This window comes from Psammomys obesus, unplaced genomic scaffold, assembly GCF_907164565.1.
Source record: "Psammomys obesus unplaced genomic scaffold, mPsaObe1.curated_primary_1811, whole genome shotgun sequence".
Lineage (NCBI taxonomy): Eukaryota > Metazoa > Chordata > Mammalia > Rodentia > Muridae > Psammomys > Psammomys obesus.
In genome coordinates this window covers 18763277-18780586 of record NW_026592118.1, presented here as the reverse complement: position 1 = coordinate 18780586, position 17310 = coordinate 18763277, and the positions used below count along the sequence as shown (strand labels likewise).

The 17310-nt window shown below is 39.8% G+C and overlaps 1 protein-coding gene across 1 annotated transcript in view; it reads left to right on the top strand.

The window, feature by feature from the left end:
* The window catches only part of Gnat3 (G protein subunit alpha transducin 3), a 44708-nt gene extending 29750 nt beyond the window's left edge, over nt 1–14958 (top strand). The window contains exons 5-8 of the mRNA XM_055612902.1: nt 545–673; nt 13205–13334; nt 13544–13697; nt 14864–14958. Of these exons, the coding sequence (XP_055468877.1) occupies nt 545–673; nt 13205–13334; nt 13544–13697; nt 14864–14958 (508 nt within the window). The remainder of the gene's footprint in view (nt 1–544; nt 674–13204; nt 13335–13543; nt 13698–14863) is intronic.
* The last annotated feature ends 2352 nt before the right edge of the window (nt 14959–17310 follow it).

Below are 17310 nucleotides of genomic sequence, written 5' to 3'. Positions count from 1 at the left end.
ATCATGACCCTCAATGGAAATGACTGTGCTTTAACCTTATGAGCTGTGTAAAAATACCCAAATAATTAATAACAAAAAAACAATTCAAGTTATTATTAAAGCCAACCACTCTCTTAAAGCATAGAGTGAGTATCCCAGAACAGGGTGTTTGTGGAGCTCGTGGTCACTGTTGTCACCAGCATCCCAAGGCAACCTATGACACAGAAAGACATCTCTACGGCTCTGCATGAAGAAAGAGCCTTTCGTCAGTCTGTCTACCTGATAGGGAATCTGTCCTTCAGACTTCATAGGACATACGCTAAAGCAGCTTTGAGGCACTCTTAGAGAAGAGTTCGCCAGGAGCTAATTGTGGACTCTGCACTCGGCAATGACGGCATCCCAGCTGCCAAGTCCTGCCGTTCTGATCAGCAGCTGGAAGAGCAACAAATGGAGTGTTTTCTAATGTGCTTTAAACTCCTAAAATACATTTGTACTGAATTGCGGCATATTACGATGTGAAGTAAAAAAAATATCAATATATCCTCTTTTATTTTGTTTCTATTAGCTACCTTAATGACTTAGATAGAATCACGGCCCCTGGGTACGTGCCAAATGAGCAAGATGTTCTACATTCCCGGGTGAAGACGACTGGTATCATTGAAACTCAGTTCTCCTTTAAAGACTTGAACTTCAGGTATGAACAAACCTGTCCTCTAAGTGTGGGTGGAGCATGCTTTCAGCTCAATATTTCATCTTGGAGAAACATTGCAACCCATAGTCAAGAGCAGTGACTTTGAACTGCTAGACATCCTTAACTGCCATTCCCCCACCCTTCATTCCTGCCCTCCTCCATCTCATTCTGTGCCTGCCCTCCTTCCAGGCCGCATTTCTCCAACCAGTGGTTTACAGAGGCTGTTGCCTAATACTTAAAAATGACATTTTACTTTGCCATGTTTTTTTTAAGAAAATGTATTTAAATAGCCTTGTAGCAACAGGTGTCGTGGATACTATTTTGTTTACCCTCTTCTGTATTTGCTTGAATTATTCCTTATATCTACTTTAGCTTAAAATGCAAATAATTAAAATACTGTTATTTGAATGGGGTGCTATTTAAAAGAACCAGAAGGTACATTTTGTCATCCTGTTTTTTTTTTTTTTCATATGTGTCTTCTATATATTTTTTGCTTCTTATAGCATTGAATTCAGTTTCAAGTAAATGCTTGAAACTGACCTATCAAATTACTCTTTGGATATATTAAGAAATGTAAATCATGAGGCAATGTTCGTTAGCATCTCTTAACAGCTTTCACATTTTCTCTTAGGTCAATATGTTTTTTCATATTTATACAAAGCTTCACACTATGTTTATGGATTTTGGGTTGAGAAGGAATATTAATAATACCAGGTTACAACTAAATATGATAGTAAGGGAAATTGCTAACCTGTATAATAAATGTGGTCAGTTGTGTCTGCAGTAATGGAAATGTATTCAAAGAATTTTTGAAAAACTGAAGAATAACTGACATGAATTATGTATAGTCTTTTCTGAGGAAATAAAGTAAGTGAGCACTATTTATCCATTATCCTGCGCTCAGTTTAAGCGGAGTAAACATTCTGAAATGCTGTAAAGGGTCAAAGTTGGTTATTATGGGCTAGCTAATTAGAATAGCTATTATACAGAATATTTCAAGTGATCTATAAGCAATATCTTCCAAATTCAAACTAAATTTCAGGCCTACAAAAAGTTAATTTTCTGGAATACTGGTCAAATATCTAAGCAGGGCAAAGGGACACAGGGGATGGAGCCAAGTCTCGCTTAGCAAACTCAGTCAGATTCTCCTCAGTCCTTGCTCAGCCTTATTGCAGCCAGATGACCTTTGTCCCAGTTTCTGGAGTTTTTTTAGGGCACCAACTCCACAGCTGCTCCCTGTCTACCTCTGCCTTGCCAGCCTCTTTTCACACACTTCCTTTTCTGTCTTGCTGTCTTTCTTCTCTTCTAATTCCTTTGGCACAGACTGGAACTTGAGGCTAGGAAGGCCAAATATCCCCTCCTTGGTTCTCCAGAAAATGGCAGCAGGAGCTGTGGATCTCTTAGCTAGCACACCAATTATAAAGGTTGGATCAAGTTAAGAAATCACTCAGAGTTAAGCTAAGCGTGTTGACAATGCCTGTCTACATAAGCCAATGGAATTTTCTCAGCCCCAGTATATCTGAGTCATCCAGCAGTTTTGGTGATTAATGCCACCTGTCGGACATCACGAAGTTCTCAGTCCTGCCACTCTCTGGCCACCCTGACCTTAGGAGTTCACTCATAAAATAGCTTGTTTTCTGGTTCTAAGATTCCAGGCATTAAGAATCTTCTTTACTTAAAGTGTTTTGCTTCTTTTTCTCATAAAGATTCCAAATAAAATGAGCATCTATAGATAGTTATATTATCTATAACTACTAAATAAACATATTTATTTACTACTAAAGTCACAACCTTGACCTTTTATCTGCTTACTATCTATAAGTAGTTATCTTGTTACTACAGGCAACAGTGTTTTCCCACATGTTTAGGAGAAGGATTTCCAATATAATAACGTGGGTGAAGAATGGAGGATAAACACTAATTTGTAGTTATTGATGGTTTTTCTGGCATAAATACATCCACTCTGCCAGGTCCAAGCTACTAGTATTATATGACAAATGCAAAGTTGATGGAAATTTAGATAAACAGCTGCTTCCACCATATGGGAGTCATACCCTTTTTTCATAACACAGCAAACTACTTTCCTCTTTTTCTTACCAGTCTATGATTGCCCTACTTCCTTTTCATTTCCCCTTTTTTTGTTTCCGTTTCTCCTTCATGAACCCTCAACCGTAGAAAGTCAGGGACCACATGTGATTATGATCTACCACCACTGCTTACCAGAATGGTAAGCAAGAGGAAGTAAATGGTCAGCTTTAGTTGAATGTATGCCATGTGTACAAAATTACTGCATGTGGCATCATAATCTGAGTGATGCTATAATTATATATGACAAAGAATCAAGAAATGGAGGTTGGGGAAAAATCTTCAAATGGCTTATAAAGAAATCTTGAAGTTGTCATTAAACGATATAGTTTCTTGTTTATCAAAAGTGTATTTTTTTTAAACAGTAAACTTATTTTTTTGATTTTTTTTATTGTTTATTATTATTAGTTACATTTTATTAATTCTGTATCCCAGCTGTATCCTGCTCCATTATTCCCTCCCAATCCCACACTCCCTCCCTCAGCTTCTCCCTGCCCCTTTCCAAGTCCATGGATTGGGGAGGACCTCCTCCCCTTTCGTCTGGACTCATAACCAAACCTTCGGCAGAAGAGAAGTTAGTATGACAGAGAAAGGATAGGAGCCCCACAAGGACCAAATATATCTGGGCACAGGGTTTTTTTTTTTTCTGAAACTGTTGCTCCAACCAAGGACCATGTATGGATATAACCTAGAACCTTTGCTCAGACGAAGCTCGTGGTAGCTCAGTAACCAATTGGTTTCCCATAGTAAGGGGAACAGGGAATATCTCTGACAGGAACTCAATGCCAGGCTCTTTGACCTCCCCACCCTCCAAGGGAGGAGCAGTCCTGCTAGGCCACAGAGGAGGACTTTGCAGCCAGCCCTGAAGATACCTGACAAAAGTGTATTTTTGTTGGAGCCTACCACAGAAGGCCTCTGAAAGACGACCCAGCAGTGTATCAAAGCAGATGCTAAGACTCATAACCAAACTTTGGGCAGAGTACAGGGAATCTTATGAAAGAAGGGAAAGACCTGGAAGGGACAGGAGCTCCACAAAAAGACCAATGGAACCAAAAAATCTGGGCCCAGGGGTCTTTTCTGAGACTGATACTCCAAACAAGGACCATGCATCTGGATAACCGAGAACCCATGTACAGATGTAGCCCCTGGCAGCTCAGTCTCCAAGAAGGTTCCCTCCTGATGGGAACAGGTGCTGCCTCTGACACGAACTCAATGGCTGAGCTCTTTGATCACCTCCCTCTGAGGGGGAAGCAGGCTTACCAGGCCACAGAAGAGGACAATGCAGCTAGTCTTTATGAGACCTGATAGGCTACGGTCAGATGGAAGGAGAGGAGGACTTCACTTATAAGTGGACCAGGCTAGGGGCATGGGAGGAGAAATGAAGGGCGGGGAGGTTGGAATTGGGAGGAGAGAAGGGAGGGAGATACAGCTGGGATACAAAGTGAACAAATTGTAATAAAAAATAATGTTTAAAAACAAGAAAAAAAAAGTGCATTTTTTACATGATATCAATGCTGGCTCTAAGAATGTATGGAAAGCATTCCTTTCTTAGAGAGTAAATAATGTATGAAATTGCTAGTCTTTCATAAGCCCTTTCAGAGAAAAATGATAGGTAAGAAACCAAATCACAGCTTGTTGGAGAGATAACAAGATAGCTAAATATTTGAAGAATTGTAAAGTCTATTCATATCAATTGACATATAATAAACATTTAATAAATTCTTTTTATAGTATGTTTTTATTATTATTATCATTATAGTTTACTACCATTTATTCAATTTGTGTCCTGGCTGTGGTCCCCTCCCTCATCTCCTCCCAATCCTACCCTCTCTCCTTCTTCTCTTCCCTATGCCCCTCCCCTAGTCCACCAATAGGGAGGTCCTCCTCCCCTTCTATTTGACTCTAGCCACATCTTGAGGAAGCACTATTCCTAGTTGTCCAAGAAAGTGCCAGATTGATTTCCAGAGTGGTTGTACAAGTTTATATTCCTACCAGCAGTGGAGGAGGATTCCCCTTTCTCCACAGCCTCTCCAGGATGTGTGTCACTCAAGTTATTCATCTTGCCCATTCTATCAGGTCTCATCATTTAATAATAAATTCTGAAAGTTTAACCATCTTTCAAGTACTGAATAGAAAAATCCAAATATTTAGGCTTCTGTGGTACATATAAAGCTCTGCATTTCAAAATTGAATATAAAAATAATCTAACTATACTTTAGCAGTTGCCCAGGTGTTAAAATATATTGCATTAGCATTGATTTGTATTCACATAGCACAAATCATCCTAGAACTATTTAAAACTAAAATGTTAATTTACATATTAAAATAGAGAACTCTAGAATTTTAAATAGGAGTACAAAAATGAAAAGCTCCCTATGCCAAAGTAAAGGATCATTTCCATGCATCATCTAATTTAATGGAAATCAGCCTAGAGTTCTTATCAAGCCAGAGTGCCAACTGTCAAGCTGATAAAACAGCTTATCTTCAGAGGTCTTATTAAAGCAATCTTCTAAACGACGATCTGACCAATTATGTTTACAGATGTTCGAGTTGCTACAACATTGGGGAAACAGAAAGCAAGTCTTAGCCCTTCTGCTGTGGAGCAATTCCCCAGACTTGTGTGATTTAAGAATAAGTCTAATACAAGTTATCAATTGTGGAAAAGTCACTTTCTCCTTAAATGTTCCACAATTAAAATATAGACTTGAAAACACTGTGCATAGGAGCCAGGAAGGCTGGAAACTATTTCAACATAGAGCTTAAAATTTATAAATTTAGCAAAACTGCTTTCATGAATGTTTGAGCAGATCTGTGATTTGGGGGAAAAATGACAGTTTTCCTAAAATAAAAGGTGGAATTCTGTTCACTGTGTTCACTTCCAAGCAAATGAGTCACCAGCCTTAGCAGTGAGGCTTCTTGTCTCCCCAGCAGCTGCCTCCCAGTTTATATGTGCTACACATTTGTTACGTATATGGTCATGTTTAATGTTACCAAAATAACATATGACCTAATTTGATTATTTGTTTGCAGAGCTGGGCATGAAACTTAGGGCCATCAACATACGAGGCGATTTCCAAAATGCTGAACTGTGGTTCCCATAACCCTTGATTGGGAGATAGTGTCTTGAAACCTTGCTTTAGGCTGACCTTGAACTCATTATGTAGCTTCAAACTTGACAGCCTCCTGCCTCCTTCCCCCTCTTATATGCTCAGATTGTGTGTAGGTACCAACAGGCACAGCCTAGACGTTGTTTTAATCACTCTGTGATTTTAAATTATACAAATAATTATTTTTTCTATTTTTATTGAAATATTTTTGTACTATGTATTTTAATTGCTTATTCATCATTTAAAATTACACTGCACTAAATTGCATCAGTAATTATGATAGTTTTTGGACTTGGCTCACTTATGATTTTAAATCTTCTTGATTTAATGTTGAGTGTAATCAAGGGATTTAGACATACCTCTGTGCATGACCTTGGTGTCTGATAATATCAATTCTTCTGTTTCCAAGACAGGGCTAGGGAAAGATGTATGCAGATCAATTTACTATTGTGCAAGGATGGCATGTGTTCAGCAAGTCATACCCTCACATGTAACCATCCTAAGACTTTAAACCGATTTTGATTGAGTCAACATCATGTACAAATCTCATTTAACAAAATATTTCAAAATAAACTCCTGTTCAGATTAGCATTTGTTTTCATACAGCCAGAGTAAAGAAGGTTAGAAAAGATGCTTTTCAGAGATCCCAGGCCTATAGGAGGAGCGATGACATCAATCACAAATGAGCTGCAGATTCATGACTGCTGGTTAGCTAGCCTGGATTATGTAATAGCCAAATTATTCATATTAATCTAATATGATATGAAGCGTTAGTAAGCGGTGTGGTCAAATATTTAGCCAACTATTTGACATAACCTCCTAAAATTCAACAGCCTTCCAACTGATTAAATCAACCCATAAAACTCAACTACTTGGTCCACTGATTAAATCAGTCATATAATGCTGGTGGCTTTCCCGATGGCAATACCATGAACAATTTAACACATAATCAATATGTGGTTATTACTTAAAAGCCTGGCTTGTTAATGTTTATCTAGATCCTAAGCAATAATTTAAAATCTTTCTTTCAACTTCAAGTTCCTAACTTTAGCATGAGACGTTTGAAAGTATTTATAAGCTCCTCTTAAAAATTAACCACATAACCTCCACCAGCTTTAAGAATGTTTCATGTATGGATATCCATACAGGAGTCTCATTAATTGGCAGTTCAATCTGATCTTTCTAAACCACAAGGTAATGAGTATAGATGTTTTCTTGATTTTTTTTTTCTCAGAATGGTCACAATGATTTTTGTCTTTTATATGAAATCAAATATATAAGTAAAACTCCCTTTTGCTAGTCTCCAGCTTATTTGAATATGTTTCATTAAGTTATATCTTTGTAAAATAGGCCTCGATTTAAATTTTTGATTTGTTTTTGTTTTTGAGACACAGTCCACTTGTGTATCCTTGGCTCTTCTAGAACTCATTCTGTAGACCAGGTTGGCCTTGAACTGAGAGATCCACCTGCCTTTACCTCTCAAGTGCTGGGATTAAAGGTGTGTACTACCATCGCCCAGCATTTAATTTGAATTTTTTTAAGAAGCTGAAATAAGAATAATGAGAAACAAATTATTATAATGCCAGCAGTGAAATAAGACTCAACTCTTCATAAAGCAAAAGTGATGTCCTAAAAACAGCTTCCTGGACCTTGATCTAATTTGCTAATGAACACTTAAGTTCAATAACAACAGATGGTTGAGTGCTCTCTGGCCCCCAGCTTCTGTGTCATTCTGTACAGAAAACAGTGCTGTGAGTCACACGAGTCATAAATGGGAAGATCATAAACATTTGTGCAAAGATAGACTTTAAGAAAACACTTTGTCACGATGAACAAAGACTGAGTAATCTTTGTCCTCCCTTTCTTGAAAGAAAGCAAAGATTGATAAGCATGTTCATGGGAAGCTGTTCAATGCTGAGGAATGAGCTGAGGGCATGGGTCCCTAAATTCCTCATTCTTATAGTAGAATTCAGTGAGTTTAGTTAGATGATGATGATGACAATATAGCCCAGCTCTTCAAAGGCTCAGTTTTGTTTTGTTTTAGTTTTTATTTTTTAATATTAATCACAGGTTATTTACTTTGTATCTCAGCTGTAGCCCCCTCCCTCAATCCCTCCCAATCCCACCCTCCCTCCCTCATCTCTGTCCTTTCCAAGTCCACTGCTAAGGGAGGTCCTCCTTCCCTTCCATCTGACCCTAGCTTATCAGGTATCTTCAGGACTGGCTGCAATGTCCTCCTCTGTGTCCTAGCAAAGCTCTTCCTCCCTCGGGGGTGGGAGGAGGTAAAGGAACCAGTCATTGAGTTCATGTCAGAAATAGTTCCTGTTCCTCTTACTAGGGAAACCCACTTGGATACTGAGCTACCATGGGCTACATCCGAGCAGGGGTTCTAGGTTATATCCATACATGGTCCTTGGTTGGAGAAACAGTCTCATAGAGGACCCCCGTGCACTGATATATTTTGTTCTTGTAGAGCTCCTGTCCTCTACTGGTCATACTAACTCCCCTTTTTATCTATGATTTCCTGCACTCTACCGAAGGTTTGGTTATGAGTCTCAGCATCTGCTTTGATACACTTTCAGTCTTTCAGAGGCCCTCTGCGGTAGGCTCCTGTCCTGTTTCTTGTTTTCTCCTACTTCCCATGTTCGTCCCATTCGTCTTTCTAAGTGAGGATTGGTCATCTTACCCCAGGTTTTCTTTCTTGTTTATCTTCTTTAGGTGCACATATGTTTATCCTATCTTATAGATATATATAAGTGAGTATATACCATGTATGTCTTTCTACTCCTGGGATACCTCACTCAGGATGATCTTTTCTAGATCCCACCATTTACCTGAAAATTTCGTGATTTCCTTGTTTTTAATTGCTGAGTAGTATTCCACTGTGTAAAAGTACCACAATTTCTGTATCCATTCCTCCGTTGAGGGACATCTGGGTTGTTTCCAGGTTCTGGCTATCACAAATAAAGTGGCTACAAACATGGTTGAGCAAATGTCCTTGTTGTGTACTTGAGCATCTTTTGGATATATGCCTAGGAGTGGTATAGCTGGATCTTGAGGAAGCAGTATTCCTAATTGTCTGAAAAAGCACCAGATTGATTTCCAAAGTGGTTGTACAAGTTTATATTCCCACCAGCAATGGAGGAGGGTTCCTCTTTCTCCACAACCACTCCAGCATGTGTTGTCACTTGAGTTTTTAACCTTTGCCATTCTGGTAGGTGTAAGGTGAAATCTCAGGTTCTTTTGATTTGTATCTCTCTGATGGCTAATGATGTTGAGCATCTCTTTAGGTGTTTCTCTGAAAGGCTCAGTTTTTAGTGTGAAGAATGTTGTTTTCCCTTCAGACACAAAGAACCATTAACATGAAGTACTAAAACTGTAATTTGTTTCTCAGGAAGAGCACAGAATTCAAGCATGACATTTATCCAGGTGTAGGGTAGTCTCGTTGGTGTTACATATCTCCACTGTTCATATTTACATGAAGAAAGGCTTCTCATGCCTGCCATGAGTTACTGTAGACAGCTGCAAGGGCCTCAGACCCACAGAGAAGGTTAGGACCTACTAGTGAGGTGGCTGGGCTTGCATTCACTTTGATGATCACCTCAGCCTCTTCACACAGTTCACACTGGAGTAGAGCCACTTGAGATGATTGTGCTAATGAGGATAAAAGAAAGCATATTTAAAAAATAAGTACAAAAGAAGTGTGGGGAGTGCCTTTGAGGACTTGATAGCTAATTTCTATGTGCTAAAGTGAGTTAGGGACCTTTGGTATACTATATAGGCTTATAGTATAAGTATAAGTATACTATACTATATAGTATACCAGATGATTAGAAGACAGTTTGACTGAAAATGCGATGTGAGATAACGTTAATGTCCTTTACTTCTATCATGACATTCCTTCTGTAAAAAGAAATGTTGTTCTCTCCTAGCCAACCAAGTTGCCCATTCATGTGGCTACATTGTCCTGGGCCCATGATCAGTTAGTTCCATTATGCAGTCACTGAAGAGAAAATCAGAGCCTAAGAAACTAGAAATACTGAAGGTCTTATTTGTTCAAATCTATTGGATGTGACAATTGAATTGGAAAAGCCCACCATGAATGCAGTTTTAGCGATGTACATTCTGAAGCCAGATCACAAAACCTACAAGTTAATGCACCTTGCTCAGGCACAAAACCACATTGCTTTCTTAACATCCTAGGATCCAAACAGGCCCACAAATAACCAAGCAGAGAAGATGGAAAACCCCTGGAATTTAGAAGTTCTATGCCATTTCTATTGAAATATCTGAGAAGGAAAACTCTCTCTCTCTCTCTCTCTCTCTCTCTCTCTCTCTCTCTCACACACACACACACACACACACACACACACACACACACAGAAACAAAACTAGAGACTATTCTAGCCCCCCTAGAGAGGACTTGATAGCTAATTCTAGGTACTAAAATGAGTTAGGGACCTTTGGTATACTATATAGGCTTATCGATAGGGAGAAAATATCACACAAATGAGTTCTTGTATTACCTAGCATACGGCCTAAAATATAGTGGCCTCAGAAAATGTTCAATGAATAACAACCTTGAACAAGTTACTTGAATACCTCTGGAAGATAAGAAAAAACAGCTCTAAGTTTCTTAGAAGTTCCTCCTTTTGGGGTTCTGAGTCAACGATTCTTCCAAGTGCTCAAAAGCGTAGCATAGTTGGCAGTTTGGTTTGGGGTATTTGGGGAGTTTTCTTCTTTGCCCCAGAGTTGGTAGCTATATTATTACTGTTCCTATCTTCTGGCCTGTATTTCCCAGCCTGTAGTTAAACTTTGGAGCTTTCGGATTTCCCCCTCTTATCGGTGGATACATTTTAGCTTCATTTATTGGTTCTCTCCTGCATTTACACGGGAAATATGAAGTACAAAGTAATACATGTTTTTCCTTTTGCCAGCCTCTCACTCTGTAGCTTGTGCGGTTTTGAATTTGCTCTGATTCTCCTGATTCCACCTTCAGAGTACTGAGATCATAGTACTTGCTTCAATTACCACACCCAAAGCACTGTTCTTGTGATCGTCTCCATGGAGTTGTTGATTGGCACTTATTAGGCTAGATATCAACAATCACCGTATTGGTCCGTACAGCCTGGATGCCTTCACTACTTATCATCTCTGTCTCAAAGATAATGATAGCCCTGTAGCTTATAACTTAGTCTCTACATTATCAAACTTTTATCAAATGTATGTTCTGTCCTCAGCCTAACATGACCTTGGTACCTTAATAAACAAGTAAACAATGTCAATCCTGCTTAGGAATTCCATGTGATCTCCCCGTATGATCTCCCCATTGACCTCAATATAAAAAATCTAAGATTCCCATGATTCAGTTCCTGTACTTCCGGTCAGCCACAGCAGCTCATTTAGACCCCTTCCATCCTGTGTTTCTGCTGTTTCCTCTGTTGCTTTCACCCAGTCATTTCCTCAGACCTGCGAAGCTCAATTCCTCATTGTTTTTTACACCGTTGACATTTTTTTTTTCTGTTTACTAATCAACTGCATTGCAGTTTAGAACCCTTCCCTCCTTAACTACACTCCACCAACAAATCGGAAGCTCTAGAGGCTAAGTCTTTGGTATCTGGTATTAAAAACATTCACTAAGCTTTGGTTAAACCAACAAATGAAGAAAGGAGAAAAACGAAAGTTACCAAGTCGTGTAGCTCAATTTTTCCTTCTTCTTTCTAAAAACTAAACTTTCTCACTGCAGACATGCTCTGTTGCTTCATACCTCAATATGTTTATATGCGCTTTTTATGAAAGTTGTCCGTGCCTTTGGTCAGCATGTCTCTATTCAATGACGTAGCAAACATGTGGTACATGTATATTATGTACCAGGCAAAGAAAATGAAAGAATTAATAACATAAAGCCCCTGCCTCACAAGGCTGCTATTCTGTTGACATAGCAGCTGCTAAACAGAAGAATCATATTTTTATATTGTTTGGCATGACCCTCACAAAGCAGCACTGGTACCATATATAGTAAGTGGAAATGAAAGGTGAAAACTTGTGTGAACTCCCAGAAAGCCTCCTTTCTGGATGAGACACTGATAACAAAATGTGAAAGTGGAGAGAAATAGTAATGAAAGAGGGGGGAAAAGAAGCTTGGTACAATGGCACATCCCTGTGACCTCAGGTCCTGGAAAAGTGAAAGCAGGAAGAAACGACAGCCTCAGTTACATAGTGAGTTCATGACCATCAAGAAACCCTGTCTGAAAAACATAATTGACTAATTGAAAGGGAAAGGAAACTGCATGCCCTAGGAAAGAATCCTGAACCATCAAAAAGTTAAATTTATATTGATTTAAACTAAGGGAGGACCATGATTTCATTGTATCAAGAGGAGAATGATATGAAACAAGCTTAGAAAGGCAGTGAAGGTGAATTCTGTTGCTACAGATTGTGGGTTATCACAATTTTTTTTTAATGTTTATTTTTATTACTTACAATTTTTCACTTTGTATCCTCCCTGTAGCTCCCTCCCTTCTCCTTCTCCACCCATGCCCCTCCCCCAGTCCAGTGATAGGGGAGGTCTTCCTCCCCTTCCTTCTGATCCTAGTCTATCAGATCTCATCAGGACTGGCTGCATTGTCTTCCTCTGTGGCCTGGTAAGGCTGCTCCCCGGTTAGGGGGAGGTGATCCAAGAGCAGGCCAACCAGTTCATGTCAGAGACAGTCACAAATTTAGCTCTTGTTCTAAGATAAAGAGAACCCACAAAAGTTGCAAACTGGACAGTGAACTTGCAATGCCCACTAAACATTAAATGTATTTAAACAAAGGTGGGTGCTCTAGGAGAGTCCCTCAGGGGCTGGAAGAGCAGCCACAAGGCTGTCAGCTGGGATACTTTCACGCTGGTCCTGAGATAACTGTGGGTGATTTGATAAGAGAAGAGTTGGAAGGAAGGGGTTAAAACAGAGATTGCATTTCAGTTGCTCAGTACCCAGAGGAAAGGGAAGAGGTGGGATAAAGAGTGAGCAATAGCTCCTGATCAGTTTGCTCTGACCAAGACAATTTCTTGATAGCGTAGAACTGAGTCCACAGATTCAAACACCTCCTGTAAGTGATTTTTATGATCCTACAGAACGACTTAACCTACAGTTGTATCCAATTCTTCAAATTAGTGTGAGAACTATTTCATGCAGTCCTGTGCGAAGAGGGGGAAAACGAAATTTCTCTTTTTTTTCTGTAGTCCTCGATCAGTTTAGATTACCCAACAGAAACGAAAGGATGCGTTTTACGGTGATTGAACTGTGCAGTCCGTGTCGACCGCTCAGAGGATTCATCTTTCATTTCCTTGTTTCAAAAGGATGTTCGATGTAGGTGGCCAGAGATCAGAGAGAAAGAAATGGATCCACTGCTTTGAAGGAGTGACGTGCATTATATTCTGTGCCGCGCTTAGTGCCTACGACATGGTGCTAGTAGAAGATGAAGAGGTGGTAAGTCTGAGGCAACAAGTGGAGGCAGAGGAAGGAGAACCAGCCAAACCAAACCGGTATTCTACCGTCCGGATATAGCGTGCCACTTCCCAAACCGGCGTCCACCTTACAAGCCTGCATTTTTACATCGAGGCCCTTGCTTGGAATGCCCGTGCTCAAGCCCCGCAGACCCTAAGTAACCTTGCCCATTCTCTTCCCTTGCACTACAGAACAGGATGCACGAAAGCCTTCACCTGTTCAACAGCATCTGCAATCACAAGTATTTTGCAACCACTTCCATCGTTCTGTTCCTTAACAAGAAAGATCTCTTCCAAGAGAAGGTGACCAGAGTGCACCTCAGCATCTGCTTTCCAGAATACACTGGTAACATTGTTTCCCTCCCTTCCAGGTAGTAAGCTGTGTAAGACCTATGCATGCGCTCTCTCTCTCTCCTCGCTCGCTCTCTGCTGGCCTGTGTGCACTCATCATTATGCACATATGCAAGTGTGTTTGTTGGGTGTACGTGCAAGCTTGTATGTATGCCTTTGCAATCTCAAGACTGGTATCTGATATCTTGTATTTCATCGTTCTCCACCTTTTAAAAATTATTGATTTTTAACGTGTATATGTGTGAGCTTACATGAGTTTATATGCACCTCATGTGCGTGGTGCCCTTCAAGGATGGAAGAGGGCTTTGGACACATTGAAACTGGAATTACAGACAGTAGTGAGTCATAATCGTTTTTTTTTTTTTTTGAAGAGGTTGTCATATATATGTGTGTGTCTGTGTGTGTGTGTGTGTGTATGTGTGTAACAATAGATTTTTTTTAAGAAGGGGGAGTTAGTAAGACCTGGAGAGGACAGGAGCTCCACAAGGACCTAATATATCTGGGCACAGGGGTTTTTTATAAGACTGTATCTCCAACCAAGGACCATGTATGGATATAACCTAGAACCCCTGCTCAGATGTAGCCCATGGCAGCTCAGTATCCAAGTAGGTACCCAAGTAAGGGGAACAGGGACTATTTCTGACATGAACACAATTGGTTCCATGAACCAAATCTAGGTCCTTTGCAAGAGTAGTAAATGCTTTTAACCTCTGAGCAATATCCTAACCCTCCACACCAACCTTTGCTTTTTTATTTTCCTGGTGGTGCAAGGGGACAATGGTCCCTCACTGAACTTGAAATTCATCTATGGAAGTAAACTGTCTGACCAATGAGCTTCATGGGTCCTCTTTTCCCCATTCTCCTCCTCCCTCCAACCTGGGGGGTTACAGAAGCACACTGCTACGGCCTGGTTTATACGTAGGTTCTGAGAATCCAAACCCAGGTCCTCCTGCTTGAGTGACAGGCACTTCACTGACTGAATCATCATCACAGGCCTCTTGCTTGGGTCATAATATGACTGTGATTGTCACTAAAAATAATCTCTCAAATAAAGAAGACCTTCGCTATATCATGGAAATCAAAGCAAACTGGAAAACGTTAGATAGGCTAGAATAGCCCCTCTGCATACACATTAAATGATTCTGCAAACTGTATAATAAGATCATAGCAGCCACCGGAAGTGCAGTCCTCAGTGCCACACTGGAGCCCAGTGGCTCGTCAGTATCTACAATGTGGTCATTGAACAGCAGGAATAAATGTGACGACAGTGGCACATTTATTCTTTCTCTTTCTCTTGTTTCCTGAGATCGCAGCATTTGGTTGCTGATCCTGTTAGTAACTACTAAGTCCATGTCACACAAATGGGTTGGCTTACCTTTAGAGACTAAGTGTTTTAAGTACTTAGAAGTACCCTTGCTAATGAGATTATCTAAGATGGAAATGGTTATAGTTTAAGCATAAATATATGTCTAATCTAACTCTGGGTATGAGATGTTCTAAGTCCATGGCAGTCTGTCAAAGAAGATATTTATGCTGATTAATCTATACTTAGTCATTCTATAATTACAAACAACGTTTATAATGCCTTCGCATATATCATATGATATATACAATCACGAATCTGTATTTAATGGTACAGATTAAATATGGATACAGATAAGATACATATGTAATTAGTACAGTTTCTTAGAGCAGGTTTTATTCACAGAGAAATACACACTTTGACAGTGCAGGTATTATGTGGACTTCCTTGGTGTCTCCTCCCATAGTATCTTGTACCGATGCAATGTGCTTGTTGCAATTGATGGAAAGATGTTGACATGTAATTAACTAAAGTCCTCAGTTTAATCAGGCCTTGCTCCTGGTGTCTGATAGTTCCATGTGTTTTGCTAAATGCATGCCATGTAGCCACGCGTTAATTAGTTTGCTGCTAGGATAACAAATACCCGAGGTAAATCAACAGATACAGACAAAAGTGTTGTGTTTTTGTTTTTTTTTTATCACATAATTTGTGAAGTTCCAATCTATGGTCAGTTGGCCCTGTTTCTTTCAAATCTGGGGCAAAGTAGAGTGACATTGGAAGGCTGTTAGTTACCTCTCAAGAAGGAAGCAAGAGAGAAAGAGGTGGGAATCCCACAGTCCCTTTTCAAGGCACACCCTTGGGAGTCAAAAGACTTCCCATGAGGCCCTACTTTTTAAATGTTTCTATCACCTCCAATGGTGCCAAGTTAAGGACCAAGCCCATAACAAATGGCCATTCAAGAGACATTCAGATCCAAACTAAAGGAGCAGTACAGTAGGTATCATATGAAGTAGTTCTGCTGTCTAGGCTTCATCAATATATGCCCTCACACTCCCTCTAAATTCCAGAAACTGAAGATGTTTCAAAAACTCTTGTATTTTCACGTGTTCCAGAATCTCAAACTGCTGGATATAAGCATTGTGCTACCTTGCTTTCCAACTAGCAATGAGTAGTTCCTATGATTTTGTATTCTTGTCAATTTTTACTTTCTAAGTTTTTGATTTTTTTCATTTTATTTTCTTGTATTTTAATTTATCTGTTTATTTACAATTACTGGTGTTAAACTCATTGTCTTTCTCAAGCTACTCAAGAACTCTGCTCTTGAGCCACCTTCCAAGCATTATGTTATAGGATTTGGAGAATTTATTTTCCTCCTAGAAGTTCACTTCTAACAACAACAAAGGATGAGAGCAAACATTTTATCTCATTATAAAATACTTAGGGTTCTTTCTGTGTTCCGCTCAGCACATATATTCTAGTGTAAAGCCAATCAGTTGTGGTTAGCAGTCCTGTATTTGTCAAAATAAATAAACTTTTCTTTTGTTCTGCCTGCATGTACACCTGCAGGCCAGAGGAGGGCACCAGATCTCATTATCTGATGGTTGGGAGCCACCCTGTGGTTGCTGGGAATTGAACTCAGGTAACCTCTAAGCCATGTCTCCAGCCCATAAAGCGAACCTTTATTCTCCCGGTTCATTTGTTGTTTGGAAGGCTTACTGCCTCTGTCTGCTAACCTAAGCCTAGTCCTGGAAGCTTTTAGCCTCTGTACAATCTAACTAGGCCTAGAATGTTTTCTGCTTCTGAGACTTGCTGTGGAAAAGGCTCACCCTTTCTTATTCTTACTGTGTTCTGGGCTGGCTAGTTCAATTCAGCTGTTCTGGATCAAACTCCTTTCCCAACTGACTTTTTCAATCTGGCTTTTCTCTCAGCCCCTGAATTGCTCTGTTTGGCCTCAAACTAACTTCAACAACATGCTCTGATCTCCTGGCTCTTTCTCATTCTCTGGGTCATTTGGTCTTCACCTGAATTCTCTCAACGACCTGTCTCTTCATTACTGTCCTGGTAAAACTGCCAGACAAGAGTAGCAATAAGCCTCCAAGATAGCAATTACCTCAGGAGAATAAAAGTTACTCTTACATGTCAGCTTTTCTATTTTATGTATACCACTCCCAATGCAATCTGGGTATTATTTTATTAAAGTTTCTCAGGCCCAACTTTCTTTATATATGGAGAAAAGAGTCACTCTTTTCTGCATCTCAGCTCAGCTCCTGTGCTTATCCGGCAGCCAAGCCAATGAGCTTCTGCT